This window comes from Mucor mucedo (assembly GCF_025094135.1).
Source record: "Mucor mucedo strain NRRL 3635 chromosome Unknown EV154scaffold_1, whole genome shotgun sequence".
In the NCBI taxonomy this organism is placed as follows: domain Eukaryota; kingdom Fungi; phylum Mucoromycota; class Mucoromycetes; order Mucorales; family Mucoraceae; genus Mucor; species Mucor mucedo.
Genome location: NW_026252285.1, coordinates 398,667 through 421,827, shown reverse-complemented (window position 1 = coordinate 421,827; position 23,161 = coordinate 398,667). Strand labels below are relative to the sequence as shown.

Below are 23,161 nucleotides of genomic sequence, written 5' to 3'. Positions count from 1 at the left end.
GGTTTTATTTTTTCTTATTTCACCTCCTTATATATTTTGTACATGTCACGGTTTTACTGGGAGACACCTTTTCTATCACCATTTCTCAACATGGAGCATAAACCGCAATTAAAACGAACAAGATCAACAGAGGCGATGGACAGAAACGTAAAACGGCCCAAAGCATACGAAGAAGCCAAGTAAAGAAAACGGGACAGTTTTAAACCACGATAAGGCAAACAACTGACTATTTTCTATGTAGATCCACTCCTCCTGCTAATACTGAAGCGATATTATACCCCACTGTCTTACCTACACATACCCCTCTGCTAAAGCCTATCTCAATATCCACTAGGACACACACACCAGCGACTGGTTATGCAACTACGCACGCACCTGTCATGAGCTACGAAGGGATCAACGGTCTACTTCACTCTGTCCATATCGAGCGATTTGGCGATCCAGATACTCGGTTACAAGATGAGGAGATGACGGATACACTAGTAGACAATCAGGAATACAATAATATGAATTCGGTGTTGCGACAAGCTTTTTTACAGCGACATTAAAACCCCATTTGGACAATAACTTCTTACCCAATATCTCTTGCTCTGTGTGTGTGAAACACGTGCTAAACTTCTGTACATAAAAAAAGGAATAAAACAGTAAAAATAAAAAAATACTCAGCTTTTATCCTTCCTTCATTCTTAATCTTTCTTCATAATGTTGTCTGTCACTAGCTTTGAAAGTATTCAAGACCACGTCAGCCATGTACGCCAAGTGTTTTTCTCGGGAAAGCAACGTGATTTAAAGTGGCGTAAACACCAAATTCAACGTCTTTATGATCTCGTTGCTGAGAATGAGGAACGTCTTATTGAAGCAATGTATTTTGACATGAACAAGCCTCGTAATGAAGCTCTTGTCGGTGATATTGCCCCTGTACTCGACGAATGCTTGTTCTTTTTAGACGTATGTATATTAATAGACTTTATTCTATGCTCTATTAAACTCTTTTTCTTTTTTTTTTTTAACTGTGACAGAACTTGGATGCATTAGCCAAGGACCAAAAAGTCAAGCCAAGATCTATCATCAACAAGACTGCAAAAGCCATTATCCGCAAGGACCCTCTTGGTGTTGTTCTCATCATTGGTATTTACCCAAATATGCTTATAATTGTTTGCATGATTTTACTAATGCTTTCATTTTATTTATTTTTTTAAGGCTGTTGGAATTACCCAGTTCAATTATCTTTGTTGCCTCTGGTAGGTGCCATTGCAGCAGGTAACTCTGTCATTCTCAAGCTCTCTGAAGTCTCTCCTTATACCGCCGCAGTCATCACAGACCTTTTTCCCAAATACATGGACACCAGCTGCTACAGAATCGTCAATGGCGGTGTGGAACAAACAACCGCTTTATTAAAAGAGCGATTCGATCATATCTTTTACACTGGTAATGGCACTGTGGGCAAGATCATCATGGAAGCTGCTGCCAAACATTTAACTCCCGTCACTTTGGAGCTGGGCGGTAAATCGTAAGTTATTTTTAAACCCTTCCATGCATTCCAATACTTACAACTGTCATAAAATAGTCCCGCTATCATCGCTAATGATGCTGATATGCAATTATCTGCTAACCGTATTGCCTTCGGCAAGTTCTTTAACACTGGACAGGTACAAACATATATCACATGTTAAGCTGTTTTTCTCTTACGCATGTATACTTTAGATTTGTGTAGCTGTCGATCATGTATTTGTACCTGAACACCGTGTCAATGAATTTGTGGCAGCTATGAAAATCACATTAAAGAAATGGTACGGACCTAACCCTCAAGAAAGTGAATCTTATGGTCGTATTATTGCAGACAGACACGTAGATCGTATTGAAGCTGTATTGAACAACAGAACCAGTGGTGAGATAGCTATCGGTGGTCAAATTGATAAATCAGACAGATATATGGCACCCACTGTTGTCGTCAATGTAAAATATGATGATGCTGCTTTAATGAGTGATGAAATTTTTGGTCCCATTTTACCCGTTATCTCGTACAAGGAGATTGATGAAGTCATTGGTCTTATTAACAAGAGGTACTGCCGCGTGTAACTTATCCGATGTACCCTATATTTAAAATAATTTTTATTAGAGAGCCCGCTCTTGCGCTTTATGTTTTCACAAACAAGGAGAAGCTTGCCGAAAAAGGTAAATATAACACAAAGAAAGTAAAACCCAGGTATTCATACTATATTATGTAGTCTTGAGAAACACACAATCCGGTGGTGTTAGTGTCAATGATTGTTTGGTGCATCAAGCAGGTAAATAATAATAATAATAAACTTAAAACAACGAAAATTCACCTTTCTTTGTCTATAAATAGAATACAGCATGCCATTTGGTGGTGTAGGTGGATCTGGTATGGGCAATTACCATGGTGTTAAATCTTTTGATACATTTACGCACGAAAGATCCATGTTGGTTAAGAAGCAAGCAATGGAAGGCACTAATAATGTCAGATATCCCCCTTACACAAGCCGTAAGCTCAATATTTTGCGTGTGGTCCTTGTGGCTCATCCTTGGATGCTCAAATTGAAAGCCAATAAGAGCCCTCTCAAGGTGCTTGCTGTCTTTTTAGCCATCTTATTTTACCTTAAAAGAAAATAAATAAAATAGTGCATGTGACCGTGTCTTATTTTCTCACGCTTCTATTGGACTAAATGTAAATCAGAAAATAAAAAAGCTATATAAAGGGCTTACCTTTTTTATCTCTTTTCCTATATTAAAATTAAAAAATGTCTCAAGTCTCTAAGTTTTTAAAATCTCAAAGTGTATCAGTAATCGGTGTCCCATTCAGTGGAGGTCAACCCCGTGGTGGCGTAGAAGAAGGTCCTTGTCGCCTTGTGGAGTTTGGCTTGTTGAATCAAATCGAAGAGTTGGGTTGGGCAGTGGATTATGAAGGCAATGAAAATATCACTTCTTTACAACCCAAGGAGGATCCTGATACCTTAAACCTGAAGCAACCTAAATATGTGTCTGCAGTCACTCAACACGTATCCAAGCAAATCTATCAATCTGCCAAGGAAGGCAAATTTGTCTTGACTTTGGGTGGTGATCATTCTATTGGCATCGCTACTGTCTCCGGTGTCTTTGGTGCTTATCCTAACGCTTGTCTCATCTGGGTGGATGCACATGCTGATATTAATACTCCCGCCAGTACTGATTCTGGTAATATTCATGGCTGTCCCGTCAGTTTCCTGGCTGGTATTGCAGGAGATCATCCTGATTTCGCTTGGGTGCGTCCCTTGTTAAAGACAGAGAGATTAACTTATATTGGTTTGCGTGATATTGATGCGGGTGAGAAAAAGATTATCAAGGACCTCGGTATCAAGGCCTTTTCCATGCATCATGTTGATAAGTATGGTATTGGTAAAGTGGTGGAATTAGCGCTTGATCATGTTAATCCCAACAGAGATTTACCTATTCATCTCTCATTTGACGTGGACGCATTGGATCCATCTGTCGCTCCTAGCACAGGTACTCCCGTACGTGGTGGTTTGACCTTCAGAGAAGGTCATTACATCTGTGAAGCCATTGCTGAAACTGGACTTTTAGTGGCTGCTGATATTATGGAAGTCAACCCTACTTTAGAAGATACCAATTCCGTATATCAAACCGTTCAAGTCGGCTGTTCCCTTGCACGTTGTTGCTTAGGTGAGACATTATTGTAAATAATAAAAAAGATAACTATCTTATCTATTTCACACGCTTTTTTTTTTTTTTTTTTCGTTGTTGTACCCAATCACAAATTTTTTTATTTTTGACAATCAATAAGGGGGAAAGTGTTATCGCAACTCCCCATCTTGCATCCCCTTGCTTTTTTTTTAGCGCTAAAAACGTCATGGGACATGCGAGACTTTATTTTAACCACTCAAGTGAGTGAAATAAGTGAGTGAAATACATGAAAGCTAAAAATAATCGTTGCGTTAATTATCTGATTACGTTTTTCCTTATCTGATTACCATAACAAATCACAATGTAATTATTTTTTTTTGCGAAGTTTTTATTCACACGCCCCTCCCGCAGTAAGAAAGAAATGTGTGAGCTGCATATGGAGATCAAAAAAAAGTTACATTAAATTATTTCGCTGTTACAAAATCATGCATCCACGGACCCCGTTTTAGCCAAAGTGTTTAGATTATCGTCATTTTCGGTAATCAAACTACCCGGCGCAAGCATAGGATAACCCATTTACTTTCGTACCTGAATGAAAAAAAAAAAAATCCGCTTCGGATCCCACAGCGGGATCGTGCAACAATAAGCTTTCTTAAAAAAGGTAAACAATAGAAATAGTTTCACTTTTGCATTTTATTTACACACACACACACCTAAAAGCATCGCAAGTGCACATGGAAACGGCTTAATTGTCTACCGAATTGGATGCAGTCACTGTTACTAAAATTGGCGATATTTGATTAATCAATCATTTTTCTGACCACCTGTTACAAATGACATTGTGTTACCCTATTTCGTAACTGCGGTTCCCATGTCAAAGTTCATTTAAAATTTGTTATCAAATGACTGAAGATCAATTGATTGAATTATAAACATCGTTTTAATTCATATTTTGCTTTTCATAATATTACTCATTGTAATTATTGCTCACTTCAACTCAGTCTGAATGATGCAATGGTTTCACATATTCACAGGCTAACAGAATTATTTAATAATGCATAACTATGCAGTTGGAAAACTATAGGTACCAACATGTGTATACAACATATATGACATAATGTTTACTGATCGTCCCGATGTGTTTATTTGATTACAGTGTTGTTACTTCAAATTCAGACAAATGCAAATTATTTTTGGACAAACTTATATTTGTTTTCAGACAGGCTTATAATTGTTTTCAGACAAACAGAAATATATTCCGGACAGTCGTAAAAAGATTTTCAGACACATGTAAAAGACAATCAGACAAGATATCCATCCCAGTCAATACAATCTTTTGTGTCGATAATGTTACAAAGAATTTAAAGAGGACATCAAATTATTTTCAACCAACACTTCACGATTTAAGTGAGAAAAAGGTTCCTACACTTGTGCAGATAATTGGCATGATCTACCTGTGATGTAATGATAGAGGCGGGATGTTATTTGGGTAGGACATAGCGGAGGAAAAGATAATGATAGAGAATATGACATAGAAAAACGTACGGCGGCGAAAAACAACGGGTAAGTGATCCTAGATTATGACTACGCGCACTTTACCGGTCCTAAAGAAAAGCGTAATCATAATAATCTATTTAATCAAACTTTGAGACAGCCAAAACTCACTCAACAAAGTTTGTTTAATACGACTTATATTATAAATGAATAAAGTGATTTACATGCCTACAATTATCATACCCAGCCTACTACAAATAACCTCACTTCATAGCATATAGATACAATCTGATATAAAAAATAATAACTTAATTGGTTTGTACAAATACTTTGATAAATTAATAATAAGCAGCGGTCACATCAAATATATATATATATCAGCCTGATGTCGATTTAAACAACAATTATGTCCTTTTCTTTCTAATATCTAAAACGGGATGCGTACACCAATTTATCCTAAAATTGAAGCTTTTATACAGACGAAAAAGCTGAAAAAATATGAAAGCCAACAACAGGAAACTGCTAGTGAAACCATTAACAAACCAAGTAAAAGAAAGAAAGGTAATATAAAAGCTTTCTTCAATGTGTTGTAATAACTAAATCTTCCCAAAGGTGTAAAAAGAAAAGATACCCCAGAAGAGAAAAGGGCAAAAAGTGATGCGAAAAGAGCTAGAAATGTTGTCCCAAATACATCAAGTCTAGTATGTAAGTCCTGCGGTCAAAATGGCCATGCATCTGCTAGGTCCAGAGAATGCCTGAATTATAATTATACAGTAAAAGAATTGATTCAACAAAATCTGGGTTCTCAAGATCAAAGATATACAGTCTCCATACCTCTCAAGTCATTCATGTCTTCAGTAGATGAGAATGCGAATAACACTGCGGTTGAAAAAATCAAAAGTCTTTCAATGTTTTTGCGAAAAGTTGCCTACAACGCTCAGCTTTTTGTCAACTTTTATATTTTGAAACATCCAAACAGTTTGCCTAATGAACTATTGAAACAAAACTTTTGGTATAGCGTATGTAGAGTGGTTTACCAAAATTTATCAGTTCAAAATTTTCAATCACAATATCCTCTTATTCCCCACCTCGCCGAAGTATGGGATGAGCTTAACGGTGTTGAAGGCGTCAACTTGACAGTTGATAAAGGAAATTTAACTCTTTACGGCCAAGTGGTTTCATCCGCTTGTGAATCTATAGCTACTTGTTATAACAACTATTATATAGAGAACTTTGAAAATATTATTGCAAACTATTTTATATACATGATCCGTCAAGCATTTCATGTAAGTGTAAAACCTTGTTAAATATATATATATTAAAAACTTGACATCAATTATTATTTTTTTAAAAGGACATAAAAATGCCCATAGTAAAACATATAGTATACGAACATGTGCTCAATGTACTATTTTCTCCAGGACTGGGAGCCATCAATTCTGACAATATTTCCACTTCTTTGAACAGTGAAGAGCAAGAAAACATTTGTACGTTTTTAAACCCATTGATATTGGAGATCAAGAATCGTATACCAGCATTTCCTGTGACAAAGGCAACTCTAAATAATGCCCCATTCAGCATTATGCCAGTACTTAAGCACATTCTGGAGAAATATGAGTCCTTAATTGTGGAAGCACCGCTACCTGTTCCTGTCTCTCAATTGGAAATCATCTCACAAGAACAATCAGACGAGACCGATCAAGTAAATAAAAGACCAAGAAAAAAGAAGAAAGTAAAAAAAAACAAAAACGACAACAACGGCGTAAAAAGAGATTTCCAGCCGCCTCGTCTCTTCAGTCTATTCCCGAACCCTGGCTTGCATTGGCGTTTCGTTAAAATAGATAGCCAAAATTTGACTGGTCTGTTTCCGACGGCTTCAATGGAACGGTTAGAGGAAGAAACAGTTTTTGAATTCACCCAAAGATATTTTTTTGCCCGTTTTAATTTTGCTAAAATAAACATAAATACGTAGGTACATACGTTTTTAGCAACAAATAAACCTGCTAATTTTCAACTTGTATAGCTTTGAAAAATTAAAAAATTTACCTCAACGAAAAGGAAAGATGTTTATTAATAGCCTGTACACAGATGGGTACACTTGTAGGATTTCTTTTTGCCGAAAGGGATATGCAGAATCTCCTGTGAATGAAACTGCTTTGGAGCTGCAAGATTTCAATAGTGAAGAAATCGATCGTTATTTTAGACCTTGCACAGTAGATCCCAATAGGAAAGATGCTTTTGTGTCATTTCATGGTAACACGGATGTTAGGCGGCTTTCATCTGCCGAATATTACAACATGAATGGAAGTGCCAATCGTATGAAGTTGGAGCAAGACAGGAAGAAAGAACAAGGAGTGCAAACAATCGAGACAAACATACCTTCTGTAAAGTCAGCAGTTACTGATAAATATATTACGCATGTGAAATACATGATGCAACATAAGGACACACTATTTAGTTTTTACAATTTTCAGACAGCAAGAGTCAAATGGTGTAATTACATTGGAAAACAGCGTGCCCTCCAGGATGCTGTAAATATCCTAATTAACGGATCAAAGAAGTACAATAAAGGACGACGAAAGAGAACAAGAAAAAACAAGAGAAAAAGAAGCAAGACAGCTGCAAAGTATCAAAGCAACACCCCTCAAGCCGGATCAAGACAAAGAAAAAGCGCATCCAGGTATTACTCACATATCCATGGATGTTGTTCCTCTTCTAATATTTTTTTTTCTTTTTTAAAAAAAAAAAGAAGCCACAAAGAGAAATTTGAGGAGGGTGACAAAAGTAAAATGCCATTGATAATTTTTGGGGACGGTCTGAAGAATAAAAGTCACGTAAAGATCAGTGGGATTAGGCATGGCGTCTCTGAAATGATATACAGACAGTTGAAGCTGCGGGAAAAACTTGGAGAGTTATTGCTACTTGACATAGATGAATATAAAACATCAAAGGTGAAAGATATACGTGTCTATAACATGTATTTACTAATACAATGTCATTTCTTTCTTAGAACTGCAATAACTGCCTAGAAAGTAGTCTAGAAAACTTTAAGTATAAATGTGGAACGGACAACCGATCAATCCATCAAATATTCTTCTGCAAAAAATGTAATATTCGTTGGAATCGTGACGTTATGGCTACGAAAAACATGTACACCATTGCCACCTCAATTTGGAGAGGTGATGGCCGACCCGATGTCTTTAAAAGACAAAGCGCCACCTACAATGTGGTTGCCACGCCCTCACCGGCGATGGCTTAAAGATACCTACAGGTAAAAAAAAAAAAAAAAAAAAAAAAAAAAAAAAAAAAAAAAAAAGTCTAACACTAAATCTGAATTTCCATTTTTATATCGTCTGAAAAAGGTAAGCAAATGTTTGAAAGTGAATTTTTATTTGTCTGAAAAAAAACTGATGTTGTCTGAATTTGAAGTGTAAACACTGTAGCGAGATTTAAATATATGTAATTTATCTTATCCGAAAAAAACAGCTAATTTCTTTACGCGGTGTTAACTGTTCAATGTCAGCCTAAATCCAAAGACTTGGGTGTCGCATCGCACTTCAAATAAATACCCATTTAGTGGATTCGATGTCAATGCTTAATATATTCATCCGACAGTAGAGTTGTAAGTGGACGATGATTATTCTATGCCAAAACAAATGCCCATAAACAAATCGTGAGTTGACAATTCTTAGGCAATTATTTTAAATTAGTCTAATTGCGCTGATCCCGATATTATCGTGTAAACCGTATAGACCTATTCTCAAATATATCATTAATCAAAGATATAAAACATTGACATGCAATTAGAATAAGCAATATAATAATAAGCGCAAAAGAAAATTTGGGCAGAATTCATCAATGAAAAAAATGTTTTTTTTTTCTTAATTGAATTGATTTGAATGCTTTTAATATTACAAATTTATTTACAAAGGTTGGATGTGCCATCATTAATGACTCTATTCTACAGCTGCGTCACCGTTTATTTGATCTATGTAGTATCCAGCCTCTTCATTCCCAAATTTAAAAGCTTTTTTAAAGTATGTTAAAGCTAGTTCCTTATCCTTATCTACACCAAGTCCGTAGAAATACATTATTCCAGTACTGAGCCAGGATTTGTCGCAAATTTTAAGATCAGATTCGCAAAGTTCATTACTTTTTAAGTACCATTGTAATGCTTCTTCATAATTTACGTCGACACCATATCCATGCCTATAAACGTCGCCCATACAATTGTAACCTTCCGCACTTTTTAAACCGACTGCTTTTTGGAGATATTCCATTGCCTTAGAGTGAGATTGAGGAACTCCAAGACCATCCTGATAAAGTAATCCCAAGTAAGACAGCGCATGACGATGAGAGCCATCAGAGTCTTGACTTTTTAAAGCTGACTCATATAATTCATGTGCTTTTTGATAATCATGTTTTACACCAAGTCCGTTGTGATAAAGCCAGCCAATTTGAATAATAGCACTCTTGTATAAATTCGCTTGAGATTTTTCATACCATGACAACGCTTGAACATAATCGCGCTCCACTCCTAAGCCTTTTTCGTAGAACATACCAATTAGAAACTGACAAGTTTTGTCATTTTTTTCCGCACCCTTTTGCAACCATGACAAAGCCTTCTCAAAACTCTGTTCATCGTCGTCTCGTGCAATATACAATGTAGCCATTTGATCTTCGCCATCGAAGCCCGCGTCCAAATATTTCATATATAAATCAAAAGCAGCTTGAAAATTTCTTTCTATGCCGTATCCACCTCTGGCATATATATGACCCAGCCAATTGCATGACTCCACTGTACCACCTTCCATAGCCTTTAAATACCAGGATTCAGCTTCCTTGTAATCCTTTTGAATACCAAAACCACCAGAAGTATAGAGTGCGCCTATCAAATAGTAATCGAACGACTTATTTCCACCATCATACTTTGAGTACCAGTACAAGGCTTGCTTGAAATCTTTTTCTATGCCATGGCCACCACTGTAAAACATCAGACCGATACAGCGACAAGACATTTGTTCGTTTTCGTCATTGACATCTTTCAAATATTCAAATGCTTTTTTAAAATCGGTTTCAATCCCTTCATCAGGTCCGCATAGATATAGTAACCCAATATCATAACGAGCAACCAAGAATCCATTCTCATACGATTCAAGGAACCATTTTAACGCTTCAGCTTTGTCACAAGCAACACCATTACCTTCTTTGTATAGCTTTCCCAACTCATATTGAGACTCTATGTGGCTATTTTCAGCAGCTCGTAAAAACTTTGGAAATGCCTTGTCATATTGGGATTTCTCGAGGTATTTCATACCACTGTTGTAAAATTCTGTAGGAGTTGAATCTAGAATTGATAAATGTTACATAATGAAAAAGCGAAACACGGTGATTTTTATTTATATCTTACCACTGAAAATTCCCATTGTAACTATTCCTGTTGTTAATCTTGTAATTTTAGTTATATACGTTCAGAGAAAAGCGTTTGTCTAACAGGATCCAATTTATATTTCGTCAAACTGTAGAAGGCTGAGTACTGTACACTTGTCTAAAAATAATCCTCATTTTTCAACCAGTAATAATCTTGGGTAACACACTTGAATTTGAAAAAAAAAAAAAACTTTTTGGAAAACAGTAACTTTCTAAACCAAGCATGAGGATACTTATATTAATAACAGCCCAGTTTCTTAGAATAAGCAATACGATCCGTTAATTTAATCTGTCTCAAGCAGAGGGATAAGCATTGGGTAGATCTGTTTCAGATCAGTATACAAGAATAGACAAAGGATTTTTTTTCACTCTTCTAGAAATTACTGTGCCCGATTGCATAACTTTACCGTTTTCTCGGGTTTTGCTTAGCACTAATGGTGTCATCTGTGAGAAGTGTGTTACCTTCCAATGAGCACTGCGGGGATAAAGTTCCGAGCTCGATCGCATGTTGATAACTATGGCATCTTCAACAAATGGATTCTTTGCTACGAATAATACAATGGTGTATGTTACAAATAAATGATTGTTAATTGTTTCATTCAATATGAGTGTCCTCAATACATCTAGGACTTGACATATTAAAGTACCTGTCATTTTTTTAACTTCTAATAAACTTGTATTTGAGCTCACTGAAAGATGATTCTCATAATGTATAAGTAAACACACACACGTGTATATATATCCATGAGAAGAAGTCTCCCTACCATACAGCTTTTGCGTATAGGGTCAAGTCTAAAAACAGTGATTTCCTTTGTTATTTTGGCTCTAAAAAGGAAAAACAGGACGTCTTATTTATTAAGGACATTGATATGGCCAAGCTGGGACGTTGTATATATGATCTAAGTAAAACTGAGCGGTGGTATTACCAAATTTTAAAGCTTTCTCCAAGTACACCAGGGCCAACTTTTTATTGATTTCTGTACCCAATCCGTTAAGATACATAATTCCAATATTAAGCCACCCTTCGTCGCAAAAGCGCAATGTAAGATTAAACTCTTCTTCCCAAAAGTGCACCGTATCGTCATAACAGTCGTCACATTTCAGGTACCACTGGAATGCCTTTTCATAGTCTATGTCCACACCACATCCATATTTATAAGCATCCCCCATACAATTGTAGCCATAAAGACTTCCTAAATCTACTGCCTTTTGAAAATACTCCATTGCCTTGAAGTGGGATGTAGTCACTCCAAGACCATACTGATATAATATTCCTAGGCAAGCCATTGCATCACCGTGTTCTCCATTGTTATTGCCGGTTTTTAGAGCAGTTTCATATAATTCGTATGCTTTATCAAAATCTTGTGATATACCATAGCCATTCTGATAAAGTAAACCCATACCGACAAAACCAAGGGTGATATTTTTGTCGCAAGCTAATTTATACCAGATAATGGCTTCGTTATAATCCCGCTCGATTCCTATACCTTTTTCGTAAAAAAGTCCAATTGCTACCAGACTGTCGAAACAATCATCCTTTTCTACGGACAATCTAAACAGTGACATAGCCAGTCTAAAATCGTGTTTATCATCATCACGTAAAGTATATAGTACACCCATGCACTCGTAGGCAGGATTGATAACATAAGGTATACAATCCTCTCTTGACCAGTAATCTAAAGCCGAACAATAATCTTTTTCGATGCCATATCCACCTTTGAAATAAATCATGACTAGATTACGACGAATAATTTGCCAAGGTTGTTCCAAAAACTTGTGACACCAGAATTTCGCCTTGGTAAAATCCTTCTGAATTCCAAAGCCGCCCTCTGCGTACATTGCAGCTATGTAATAAAATGATTCTCTTTCATATATATCAATTACGCCTTCGAATATCTGAATCGCTTTTTTGTAATTGGTAATACTTCCTGATTTACTGTAATATATCAAGCCTATTCTAAAACGTGCATCCAAGAAGCCATTATTGAGAGATTTAATGAACCAATGTAAAGCTATCACTTCGTTGCGTTCAACAAAAACGCCCTTATTGTACATTTTACCCAAATGAAATTGAGACTCGGCATGATTTTTGGAAGCTGCTATTTTAATATGAAGAAACGCTTTGTCGTATTCTCCCTTCTTGTAATAATCTATTCCACTTGTGTGATAATCCATAGGTGTAGGTTCTAAAACATAATGTATTATTTCTATAAAAAAACAGGTTTCACTTTTTTTTTTACTTACCCATATTCGCTAAAGATGAAAGAAAAACATTATGAAAACAAACAAACGCTTCTTTTTTATATACATGTCACAAAAGGCGAAGTAGTGTACACCCGTCTAAAAATGGATTCTGGTATAACCTGAGAACATAATTTTAAAGTCACTCGTTCTTAAACTAAACGGCTTCAATAAAACCCACATCCTAGTTAATGCGTGCTTTGAGATCTGTCTTTCTTTCTCCTCAGTACATTCCTACTCATTTTGTACCGTCTGAACTTCCGTTATTTAATTGGGGATAGATGTGGGAACTCATACTTGAGTCTTTCTACTAGTTACATCAGGTATTGGACGGTCGTACTCACTCTATGGACATAGCATCAATTTTATGTTAATATTAGTCTGTGCCTTTCATTTTTAAATGTCACTGTGACCACACAAAATACAGTCAAAATGAATGTTCTATAAAACATTTTTCATGTTTGTCATGACTCATAGAACAGACAGTATTGACTGAAATATTGTCTTTATCGAGAAGTAAAATGCAACCAGAAGCGCCCCTGATTAATCTTGTTGTCTGAACTCATGAGAACGGACTTTCTTACCATATATTCCTAAACCACTACAGCTCCTAAGCAGTATTGGATTTGCAAATAGTGGTTTATTGGCTTAACTCGAGCATGCATTAAGTTTAAAATAAGACAATGGTTTTTATTATTTTATTTATGTACCCAATTGATGTGGCCAAGTGACCACGTTGTTTATATGATCTATGTAAAATTGGGCCGCAGTATTACCAAATTTTAAAGCCTTCTCCAAGTACACCAAGGCCAACTTTTTATTGACATTTGTACCCAATCCATTAAGATACATAATTCCGATATTAAGCCACCCTTCGTCACAAAAGCGCAAAGTAGGTCTAAACCCCTCCTCCCAAAAGTGAACCGTATCGTCATAACAGTCATCACACTTCAAATACCACTGAAATGCCTTTCCATAATCTATGTCTACACCACACCCATATTTATAAGCGTCCCCCATACAATTGTAGCCATAAAGACTTCCTGAATCCACTGCCTTTTGGAAATATTCTATTGCCTTGGAATGAGATGTAGTCACTCCAAGACCATACTGATACAATATTCCTAAGCAAGCCATTGCATCACCGTGTGCTCCATAGTTGTCGTCAGTTTTTAAAGCTGTTTCGTATAATTCGTGTGATTTCGTGAAATCTTGTGGTTTACCAAGACCATTTTGATAAAGCAAACCCATACTAACAAAACCTTGTGCGACTTTTCCTTCGCAAGCATTATTGTAATATACAATGGCTTCGCTATAATTTTGCTCGACTCCTAACCCTTTCTCGTAAAAAATTCCAATCGATACATCATATACTGTCCGAACACTACGATTGGTTAATTGAAACCATGACATAGCCTTGATAAAATCTTGTTCGCCATCGTCGCGTAAAGCATATAATATCCCCATGAAAGCATACGATTTATCATCACTGTTTTGTGACCAATAAGAAGAAGCAATCTGGTAATCTTTTTCGATGCCATAACCACCTTTAAAAAAAATCATGCCAAGATTATCATGACCAACCTTCCAAAACATGTACAAATTTTGTTGTGACCTCCACTTAGCCCCGAAAAAAATTGGTCGAGGATCATACTTGAATTTTTGATACCACATTTTAGCCCTGTAAAAATCCTTCTGGATTCCAAATCCACCTTCTGTATACATGGTAGCGATATAGTGACAGGACTCGTTATCATTTTCACCCGTAACGTCACTCAAAATACTAACTGCTTTTTCATAATTGGGTTTGATATAGCACCCTGTTTTACTAAGATATATCAAGCCAATTTTAAAACGGGCAGCTGAAAATCCGTTATTGAGAGATGTACTGTACCAACGTAGAGCCTCCACTTCGTCACGTTGAACAAAAAAACCCGTATCATACATTTCTCCCAAATGAAATTGAGACTCGGCATAATTACTAACAGCTGCTTTTTTAAGATGCAGAAACGCCTTGTCGTATTCTCCCCTGTTATAATAATCCATTCCAGTTGCATGATATTCTAAGGATGTTGGTTCTAAAGTATAACGTATTATTTTTATAAAAAAATTATTTACTTTTTTTTCTTACCCATACTCACTAAAGATTTACCAAAGGGTCTATAATTAAAAAAAAAAAGAAAACCCCCAATTTATATCACAAAAATGCTAATGGTGCTAAAGAGTTACCCAAATAGAGGTTTGCGTAACCTAGTGATACCATTTTAAAAGGCCTTCATTTCTAATATTAGACGGTTTTGATTTTTATGCTGGAAAGTACAAATTTAGCCCGTCTATCAAATTCTTATTAATTGAGATGACTATCGCTTTGCATTATGTCAATGAAATTACTTATTACTAAAGAGCACTGGTCATAATCATTATTGCGGGGGTATAAAATTTATGTATTATTAATGAGTGGCGTATTGACGTAAAATTAGGATTCAGGTGAACAATCTTCAACATGAAAAGGCCCTCTATCTATTGCTTGCTTTGGCCTTATGTTCCCTTTGATCTGTACTGACTTCCTGCTCTGGCTTAATCGTATTAGTGGCATCCACTTGAAGAGACGTAAAAACTTGTAGTTGTTCCGTAATAGTGGAACTTGCATCATTGGCATGGTTCTGTCCACTAATAATATCAGTTTGAAGCGCTGCGGTATTTATAGATGGGTCAGCATTTACTTGATCGATAAAACGCTGAGCTGTAACATTCCCAAATTTCGATGCCTTCTCTAGGTACACTAAAGCTAGCTTTCTATTTATAGTTGTACCAAATCCATTAAAATACATAGTTCCAATGTTAAGCCATCCTTTATCGCAAAAACGCAGCGGCATTTTGAAGCCATCTTCCCAAAAGTGCACCGTATCGTCAAATAAAGTATCACACTTCAAGTACCACCGAAATGCATTTTCGTAGTCTATATCTACTCCACATCCATACATAAAGACATCGCCCATGTAATTGTAGCCTTTAAGGCTTCCTAATTCAACCGCCTTTTGAAAGTAATGTATTGCTCTGGTATGGGATGTAGTCACTCCTAGACCGTACTGGTATAATATCCCTAAACAAGCCATTGCATCACCGTAACCTGTATTGTCATAGGATTTCAGAGCGGTTCTGTACAATTTGTGTGCTTTATCAAAATCCTGTGATACACCGAGTCCATTCTGATAAAGCAAGCCCATACCCACAAAACCAAGTGCAATATCATCTTCGCTGGCTCTTTTGTACATCTCCATGGCTTTGTTATAGTCTCGCTCAACTCCCAGTCCTTTTTCGTAAAAGATACCAATGGATACTAGACACAGACGTTCATTTTTTTTAAAACATGATATGGCCTTCTCGAAGTTTTGTCATCATCCTCACGTAAAGTATATAGTATACCCATATAGTTTTCAGAACTGTTCAAATCATTCGTGAATTCTTCGGACCAGTAATCCGAGGCTATATGGTAATTTCGCTCAATGCCATATCCGCCTATAAAGTAAAGAATACCTAAAATGCTAAAAGGATAGGCTAATCTTGGAGTAATCTGTAGAAACCAAGTTTCGGCCGCTTTGAAATCTTTCTTCAAACCAAACCCGCCTTCAGCATACATAACACCTATCATATAATAATCATCCTCATGAAATACATTATCCATTTTAGGAAGCAAAACATGGCCTGTCCATAGTCTTTTTCTATGCCGTATCCACCGGTGAAAAACATGATGGCGATAAGGCTACTGGCTAAGTGTTCATCTTTGCCTTGCACATCCTTAAAGAAATGTACTGCCTTCTTGTAATTGATTTTAATGCTCTTTTTTCCGTGGCAGTATAATCTCCCAATATTAAAACTAGCGTCGAGGTATCCATTGATGAGAGATTGATTGAACCAATACAGCGCCAATACTTCATCCGGATTGACTCCCAGCCCGTCTTCATACAATCTTGCCAAGTAGTACTGAGATTCGGCATGACTTTGGTGAGCTGCCCATGTAAACTTTAAAAAGGCCTTATCATATTGTTCCCTCTTGTGAAACTTTAGGCCGCTTTTGTGATATTCGTTGGGTGTCGAATCTAGAAGTCATTTCATTTCTTACAACTGTATCACCCTGACCCTTTTTTTATTTTCTTACCACCCAAAATTCCCATTTCTTCTGCTTTTATTAACCCGTAAAACAAACTTTGACTATCCGAGAATTGAAAGAATGCACTCAAAAATAAAACAAGTCGAAATTGATTTGGATTACAGCAGAAGGCTTGGTATCGCGCATATTTTGTATCACCCTTGTGACATGTTGGTTTTTTCAGAGATATGAAACAAAGGAAGGCATATTACAAAGTCTGTTATTTTGGTACTGATAGTATTGAAAATAAGGATCAGTATTCAGATAAATGTTCTTCGACATTTATGAAAATCCACGAGTCGCTACTAACTCTGGCTATGGAGCAATAACATTTTTCTTTCATTTCATAAAGTAATGCGATTTGTACTTTATTTCATATTCAAGTAAAAGTATTTTAAAGGTTCCTTTTATGATGAAAGAGTCGAAAATAAATCAGTGAAATAAAGCTAACCAATCAATGTTAATAAAAGATTGAACATGGAGAGAAAAAGCGGCGCAAAAATGTCAGAACCAACGTTTTCTTGGTCTCAGAATACAAATTTGATAAGGCGAGTTGCGGTCGAATTTCATTTCTGCAAGTGAAATCATCCTGTCAATTGTCCCCTGCCTTCGTGAAATAGCTGCATCAACGTCATCCGTGTGAGAAAATGTATGAACTTCTGAAAAATTGTCCGGTGAATTTGCTTTTTGTACTTCTGAATTCTGCGCATGAATCAATATGTTAGAAGCTTGAATAGTTGTGGTATTCACAAATGGATCATTGTCGATTTGATCGATGTAGTTTTGAGCTGCGTCGTTCCCAAATTTTGAAGCTTTTTTCAGGTACGCCCAAGCCACTTCTTTATCAATATGTGTACCTAGTCCATGAAAATACATGATGCCAATATTGAGCCATCCTTCATCGCAAAAACGTAGCGGAAGCTTAAAATCCTTCTCCCAAAAGCGCACTGTATTATCATAGCAATTAACACACTTTTCGTACCACTGAAATGCCTTTTTGTGGTCTATATCTACACCGCATCCATATTTATAAGCATCGCCCATACAATTATAGCCATAAAGACTTTTAAGGTCCACTGCCTTTTGAAAATATTCTATTGCTTTGGATTGGGATTTTGTTACTCCAAAACCATATTGGTATAATACTCCCAAGCATGCCATAGCATCACCGAGGTCTGCATCATTACCTTCCATTTCTAGAGCGGTTTCATAGCATTCAAATGCTTTTTGAAAATCTTGTGGTGTCCCAAGACCTTTCTGATGAAGCAAGCCCATTCTCACAAGAGCATATTGTTTTTGTTTGTTAGGAGCTTGTTCATAAAATCTCATAGCTTTGACATCGTTTTTATCAACTCCTAGTCCTTTTTCATAGAAAATACCCGCTGCCAAAAAATATGAATCTGTCTTTTCAAACCATGACATGGCCTTTATAAAATCGTGCTCGTCATCGTCACGGAGAGTATATAATATACCCAAATTATTTTCTAACCCATTGGATTCAATGTTTTTTGACCAATACCTCAAAGCAGCATGGTAATCCCTTTCAAGACCATATCCGCCAATAAAATAAAGGGAGCCTAGAACACCGGACTGGTAATCCACCAATGAATTTATACGCTTAAACCAAGTTGCAGAGGCTTTGAAATCTTTCTGCAAGCCAAACCCACCTTCTGCATACATGACACCAATTGTATAAAAGTGTTTTTCGACGAGTGCACGACTGTATTTTTCAAACCAAGCCAAGGCTCGACTGTAATCCTTCTCTATACCATAACCGCCTTCAAAAAACATGGTACCAATAAAGTCACTGGCAAAGGCTCCCCACGGACCGCCTACGGATTTCAAATAAAGATAGGCCTCCTTGTAACTCTTTCCGATCGTCTTATTTCCATGGTAATATGTACATCCAATGAAGAAACCAGCTTCCAAATACCCATTTTTGAGAGATTCTTTAAACCAATACATTGCAATCTCTTGATCACACTCAAGACCAAAACCGAATTTATAAATCTTGGCCAAGTTAAACTGAGATTCTGCATGATTTTGGTAAGCACCCTGTGTAAATTTCTTAATTGCACAGTCATATTGGCCCAGATTCATGTGCTTTAGGCCACTATCACAATATTCTGAAGGTACTGAATCTACAGAATATTTTATTTTTGTTATATAAAACAAAAGGTTTATGTATTTCCATCATTCAGCTGGGGTCTTACCCCAAAAAATTCCCATGATTTAAATAGAAAATGTGATATTTAGTTTAAATAACTGAAAGAAAAGGGTTTTAAATTAATTTACAACAACAAAAAAAAACAGGAGTGATTATTATCCCCTTTTCTTTAATATAATCAACGAAAATAGGCACTGGGAAATTAGACAAGTATGAAATAGTGAGCACCCATACTCAGATAGGATTGAAAAATTGTGTTACACTATATGCTACAACAGTTGCAGAAATGATGGCATTGTTTTGTATATGTCATTGAGCAAAGTATTTAGAATCATATACTGTGTTGTGTCATGAGTATATCATAGGAGTCTCTGTGCACGCTGTGCCTGATGATGTACATGATGGCTCAGTCGTATAAAATAATAATAATATTAAAAAAAGGGTGATCACGTGGAGTGAATTTCAGCCAATGAGATACAAGGAAGGAGGGCAGTGTGCGGCGATTCTTCAAAAATAATGGCAAAGTCAGCGACGTATCCAACCTTCCTTTTCACATTAGGTAACGTAAAGGGGGTGACATGAAAAAAGGATAAGGGATTGGGAGTGTGTAGAAGATGGATGGATAGAGAAATGGATGGATGAAAAGAGCAAATTATCTGATACAATTTTTTTTTTTTTATTATTATTATTGATTGTGCTCATTAGCCATTATGGAAGCTGTTCAGACATTTGGTCGCAAGGTAAATTACACGATTTCATGGAGAAAAATGCGGAATTAGGGGGAAAAAAAAGCTTGGAAAAGAGAATTAGAATAATAATAAAAATGAAACCCCTCCCAAAAAAAAACTTGTTCGAATAATAGAAAACTGCTACTGCCGTCGCTCATTGTAAGCGTGGTCACGGACTTATCCGTATTAACGGCTCACCCATTGAACTCCTTGAACCCGAGATCTTAAAGTTCAAGGTATATGAAGTCATTCTTCTTTTGGGTGAAGAGCGTTTCGCCAACACTGATATCAGAATCCGTGTCAATGGTGGTGGTCACACCTCTCAAGTTTATGCCATTCGTCAAGCTCTTGCCAAGGCCATTGTTGCTTTCTACCAAAAGTTTGTTGATGAAGCTGCCAAGAAGGAGATTAAGGAAATCCTTGTTCAATACGATCGTACTCTTCTCGTTGCCGATCCTCGTCGTTGTGAACCCAAGAAGTTTGGTGGTCCCGGTGCTCGTGCCCGTTTCCAAAAGTCTTATCGTTAAAGACCCCTTTTATACACATTTTGATAAAGCCTTCTTTTTTTTTTCACATTCATTTTTTTTTGGGGGGTGGTTACATGCTTAAAAAAGATCCCGGGTGCGCCAGTTGGAGTGGGATGCGTTGCGTGGTCGTTTAGGCAGCAGTAAATGTATATTTTAAATCGGGGGGACAGATGTAAACCAATAGAATGTCTTGTTTGGTTTCCATCTTTGGAATGTCACGATTTTTTATTTTTATAATCACACACAATCATCCCGTCTTTTTTTTGTTCATTTGATCACTATAACTCAAATATATCAAACAGAACAAGGTCAAAAGACAATAAGATAGCAAGGCTCATCGGGTATTGCCCTTTGGGTATTTTGCGTACTTTTTTTATAACTGTTATTTTTTTTTTTAAAAGACCGTGAGTGTTTATTATTTTTTTTTTTTTTTTTTTTTTTTTTTACCCAGCTCCAGATATATTTCTATTTTTTTCTTTTTCTTTCTTGTTCAATTGGAATCCCATCAACTTTTATTAAAATGTCTACTGTAAGTTGTGTGAACGCGTTTTACAAGTTTATCATCTCGGCTGACTTTACCTGTAGGAACGTGAAAACAATGTCTATATGGCCAAGCTCGCTGAGCAAGCCGAACGCTACGATGGTAACTCATCATCTTTTGTAAATGTGGAGTTTTGTTAACAAAAAAGTTTTTGTTTTACTATAGAGATGGTCTCCTTCACCAAGGATGTTGCCAAGGTAAATGGGAAACTACATGATGGAGAGGGATGAGAGGATGGTAGACTAAAAAACATGTATATTTTAGATGGGTGTCGAGTTAACTGTTGAAGAACGTAACCTCTTGTCAGTTGCTTATAAGAATGTGATTGGTGCTCGCCGTGCATCTTGGAGAATTGTTTCCTCTATTGAACAAAAGGAAGAGAGCAAGGGTAACTCTGCTCAAGTTGAAAAGATCAAGACCTACCGTCAAAAGATCGAGACTGAGCTCCAAGATGTCTGCAAGGATATTTTGGCTGTTTTAGCAGACAACTTGATCCCCAATGCTCAAGGTGGTGAATCCAAGGTCTTTTATTACAAGATGATGGGTGATTATCACCGTTATCTTGCCGAGTTCCTTACAAGTGAAGCTCGTAAAGAATCCGCTACTCAAGCACATGAGGCCTACAAGACCGCTACCGAAATCGCTCAAACCGAATTAGCCCCTACTCACCCTATTCGTCTTGGCCTTGCCTTGAACTTTTCCGTCTTTTACTATGAAATCCTTAACTCTCCTGATCGTGCCTGTCACCTTGCCAAACAAGCTTTCGATGACGCTATTGCTGAGTTGGATACCTTGAGTGAAGAATCTTACAAGGACTCTACCCTCATCATGCAATTACTGAGAGACAACCTTACCTTGTGGACCTCTGACTTGCAAGAAGGTAATACATTTCATCTTTTATTTTTATAATCTATCTTTGTCCTAACAACATTTATTATTTAGATACCGAAAAGTCAGATGATGTCAAGGCTGAAGCCGTTGACGAGTCCAAGTAAATTTTTTTTTATTAAAACAAACCAAATATATTTTTGTCCCCCCTATAAACAAGTTACATTTTTTTATTTCTGTGTTCTTAAACTGTAATTTTTTTTTTTTTAATAATTGTGATCATTTGTATAATATCTGTTTGTACATAAAAGAGCTGGTGGTGATGGAGAAGGGGATAAAGGACTATTGAATTTACGTGATTTAGCATAAGCAGGTGCCTTTGCGGTTGTTACTGCATGATAGGAATAATGTGGTGGTGGGGGTAATTCTGTAAAGGGTGTCAGTGTTCTTGGGTAGTAACCATGGTGACCGCTATACATGACATTGCTATAGGCAGGTTGACAACTGTCAATTCTTTGCCTGGTATTACTACTATTATTATTATCGTCATTCTCGTCATCATCAGATGATTTACTGCGTTTCCTTATTGGTTGAGTTGAAGCGTAACCTTGTAAATGTGGCATCAGGTCAGCCGAAATTTGTAAGCCAGCGAACTGCGGACTGGCAGAAGGTGTGGGCAATTGATTCTCGAGGACATCATTTTTACTGTAATAACTGACAATATGCAGATAGTTTCCATTCACCATGATACGAATTGTCTTTTTGATGAGACCGTCTTGCTTAAAGTTGTAGGATGTGTTTGCTGTGGTTAATGAACCCACCAGTGCCCTTTCCCGTTGATGTAGTAATGCCGGGTCTCCGTTACTGTTACCGCTGTTATACAAATTGTATCCCTCTCCTTCGGTTGATCTTGTTTCTCGATTAGCTAATTCTCTGTACACGAGAAAGTTACCGAGGATACGTGAAGGGCTCCACAGAAAGCCGTCTGTCCACCTCTTTATGCCTTTTCATGTTATAGTCAGCAAGAATGTTTACATTTATCAATAAGAAGGCTCTTACCGGACTCAGTCTCGTCAAAGACGATGATGGTGCCAGATTTAATGAGACTGCGCTCACGTTCAATGAGTCTGCGATTGATGGTGGGTAAGATCTTGTTTCTGCATGCTTCGATAATCAACAGTGTGTCTGTTGTATTTTCAATGAAGCCATGAAAAGTCTTGGTGAAGGGCATTTAAAAAAAAGTTAATAAGTAGAAAGAAGGGGTGAAAAAGAAGGAAACTAACATTCATTTTTTTTTTTTTTTGTCAAATATAAACAATCTTTTTTTATTTGTTATTTGAACCTCCCCCCCCCCTTTTCTCCTTTTGTTTGTTGTCGGTCAAACTTGTATCGTAGACCCAGATAATAATAACA

General features: G+C 36.7%; 11 protein-coding genes across 11 annotated transcripts; 6 read left to right on the top strand and 5 right to left on the bottom strand.

Moving 5' to 3' along the window:
- The first annotated feature begins 7 nt into the window (after positions 1-7).
- EV154DRAFT_489572 (uncharacterized protein) lies at positions 8-668 on the top strand. The gene is made up of 2 exons (XM_051599308.1): positions 8-179; positions 242-668. Exons 1-2 carry the CDS (start codon positions 43-45, stop codon positions 546-548), a joined length of 444 nt encoding a protein of 147 aa, XP_051463699.1. The 5' UTR covers positions 8-42; the 3' UTR covers positions 549-668.
- A 34-nt stretch (positions 669-702) lies between these two features.
- On the top strand, positions 703-2,634 carry EV154DRAFT_557605 (Aldehyde/histidinol dehydrogenase; the record flags this gene model as incomplete). The annotated part of the gene is made up of 8 exons (XM_051605444.1): positions 703-948; positions 1,020-1,128; positions 1,201-1,510; positions 1,568-1,649; positions 1,705-2,063; positions 2,120-2,175; positions 2,229-2,288; positions 2,351-2,634. The coding sequence occupies 8 exons, from the start codon at positions 703-705 to the stop codon at positions 2,632-2,634; spliced, it is 1,506 nt and encodes a 501-aa protein (XP_051463698.1).
- Positions 2,635-2,762: 128 nt separating this feature from the next.
- EV154DRAFT_573119 (arginase) lies at positions 2,763-3,741 on the top strand (the record flags this gene model as incomplete). The annotated part of the gene is made up of 1 exon (XM_051606378.1): positions 2,763-3,741. The coding sequence occupies one exon, from the start codon at positions 2,763-2,765 to the stop codon at positions 3,696-3,698; it is 936 nt and encodes a 311-aa protein (XP_051463697.1). The 3' UTR covers positions 3,699-3,741.
- A 1,822-nt stretch (positions 3,742-5,563) lies between these two features.
- On the top strand, positions 5,564-8,402 carry EV154DRAFT_433482 (uncharacterized protein). Its single transcript, XM_051596734.1, has 5 exons — positions 5,564-5,697; positions 5,749-6,422; positions 6,491-7,085; positions 7,183-7,816; positions 7,886-8,402. Exons 1-5 carry the CDS (start codon positions 5,574-5,576, stop codon positions 8,163-8,165), a joined length of 2,307 nt encoding a protein of 768 aa, XP_051463696.1. The 5' UTR covers positions 5,564-5,573; the 3' UTR covers positions 8,166-8,402.
- Positions 8,403-9,036: 634 nt separating this feature from the next.
- EV154DRAFT_546695 (uncharacterized protein) lies at positions 9,037-10,601 on the bottom strand. The gene is made up of 2 exons (XM_051604706.1): positions 10,547-10,601; positions 9,037-10,483 (listed from the first exon to the last, which is right to left on the bottom strand). The coding sequence occupies exons 1-2, from the start codon at positions 10,560-10,562 to the stop codon at positions 9,093-9,095; spliced, it is 1,407 nt and encodes a 468-aa protein (XP_051463695.1). The 5' UTR covers positions 10,563-10,601; the 3' UTR covers positions 9,037-9,092.
- An 820-nt stretch (positions 10,602-11,421) lies between these two features.
- Positions 11,422-14,853, bottom strand: EV154DRAFT_557601 (uncharacterized protein; the record flags this gene model as incomplete). The annotated part of the gene is made up of 3 exons (XM_051605443.1): positions 11,422-12,752; positions 12,811-12,819; positions 13,584-14,853. The coding sequence occupies 3 exons, from the start codon at positions 14,851-14,853 to the stop codon at positions 11,422-11,424; spliced, it is 2,610 nt and encodes an 869-aa protein (XP_051463694.1).
- Positions 14,854-15,320: 467 nt separating this feature from the next.
- On the bottom strand, positions 15,321-17,040 carry EV154DRAFT_546692 (uncharacterized protein; the record flags this gene model as incomplete). The annotated part of the gene is made up of 4 exons (XM_051604705.1): positions 16,967-17,040; positions 16,545-16,907; positions 16,234-16,452; positions 15,321-16,147 (listed from the first exon to the last, which is right to left on the bottom strand). The coding sequence occupies exons 1-4, from the start codon at positions 16,980-16,982 to the stop codon at positions 15,324-15,326; spliced, it is 1,422 nt and encodes a 473-aa protein (XP_051463693.1). The 5' UTR covers positions 16,983-17,040.
- Positions 17,041-17,313: 273 nt separating this feature from the next.
- Positions 17,314-19,234, bottom strand: EV154DRAFT_546691 (uncharacterized protein). The gene is made up of 2 exons (XM_051604704.1): positions 19,171-19,234; positions 17,314-19,098 (listed from the first exon to the last, which is right to left on the bottom strand). The coding sequence occupies exons 1-2, from the start codon at positions 19,184-19,186 to the stop codon at positions 17,462-17,464; spliced, it is 1,653 nt and encodes a 550-aa protein (XP_051463692.1). The 5' UTR covers positions 19,187-19,234; the 3' UTR covers positions 17,314-17,461.
- Positions 19,235-19,834: 600 nt separating this feature from the next.
- On the top strand, positions 19,835-20,430 carry EV154DRAFT_433477 (40S ribosomal protein S16; the record flags this gene model as incomplete). Its single annotated transcript, XM_051596733.1, has 2 exons — positions 19,835-19,864; positions 19,987-20,430. The coding sequence occupies 2 exons, from the start codon at positions 19,835-19,837 to the stop codon at positions 20,377-20,379; spliced, it is 423 nt and encodes a 140-aa protein (XP_051463691.1). The 3' UTR covers positions 20,380-20,430.
- Positions 20,431-20,600: 170 nt separating this feature from the next.
- Positions 20,601-21,982, top strand: EV154DRAFT_489551 (protein BMH2). The gene is made up of 6 exons (XM_051599307.1): positions 20,601-20,783; positions 20,837-20,908; positions 20,965-21,022; positions 21,086-21,117; positions 21,185-21,800; positions 21,863-21,982. The coding sequence occupies exons 2-6, from the start codon at positions 20,900-20,902 to the stop codon at positions 21,913-21,915; spliced, it is 768 nt and encodes a 255-aa protein (XP_051463690.1). The 5' UTR covers positions 20,601-20,783; positions 20,837-20,899; the 3' UTR covers positions 21,916-21,982.
- A 386-nt stretch (positions 21,983-22,368) lies between these two features.
- On the bottom strand, positions 22,369-22,979 carry EV154DRAFT_388017 (gluconate transport inducer 1/Pac2; the record flags this gene model as incomplete). The annotated part of the gene is made up of 2 exons (XM_051595067.1): positions 22,369-22,751; positions 22,808-22,979. Coding segments are annotated over 2 exons (555 nt in total), but the record flags the coding sequence as incomplete, so codon positions are not given.
- Between the last annotated feature and the right edge of the window lie 182 nt (positions 22,980-23,161).

What these genes read in the sequence shown, in the direction of transcription:
- EV154DRAFT_489572 (XM_051599308.1), top strand. Translation starts at nt 43, where the DNA reads ATGTCACGGTTTTACTGGGAGACACCTTTTCTATCACCATTTCTCAAC. An exon ending in AAAGCATACGAAGAAGCCAA is followed by an intron (nt 180 to 241) that starts GTAAAGAAAACG and finishes TTTTCTATGTAG; the next exon opens with ATCCACTCCTCCTGCTAATA.
- EV154DRAFT_433482 (XM_051596734.1), top strand. Translation starts at nt 5,574, where the DNA reads ATGCGTACACCAATTTATCCTAAAATTGAAGCTTTTATACAGACGAAA. An exon ending in ACCAAGTAAAAGAAAGAAAG is followed by an intron (nt 5,698 to 5,748) that starts GTAATATAAAAG and finishes ATCTTCCCAAAG; the next exon opens with GTGTAAAAAGAAAAGATACC. An exon ending in TTTTGCCCGTTTTAATTTTG is followed by an intron (nt 7,086 to 7,182) that starts CTAAAATAAACA and finishes TAAAAAATTTAC; the next exon opens with CTCAACGAAAAGGAAAGATG.
- EV154DRAFT_489551 (XM_051599307.1), top strand. An exon ending in GCAAGCCGAACGCTACGATG is followed by an intron (nt 21,023 to 21,085) that starts GTAACTCATCAT and finishes GTTTTACTATAG; the next exon opens with AGATGGTCTCCTTCACCAAG. An exon ending in GACCTCTGACTTGCAAGAAG is followed by an intron (nt 21,801 to 21,862) that starts GTAATACATTTC and finishes TTTATTATTTAG; the next exon opens with ATACCGAAAAGTCAGATGAT.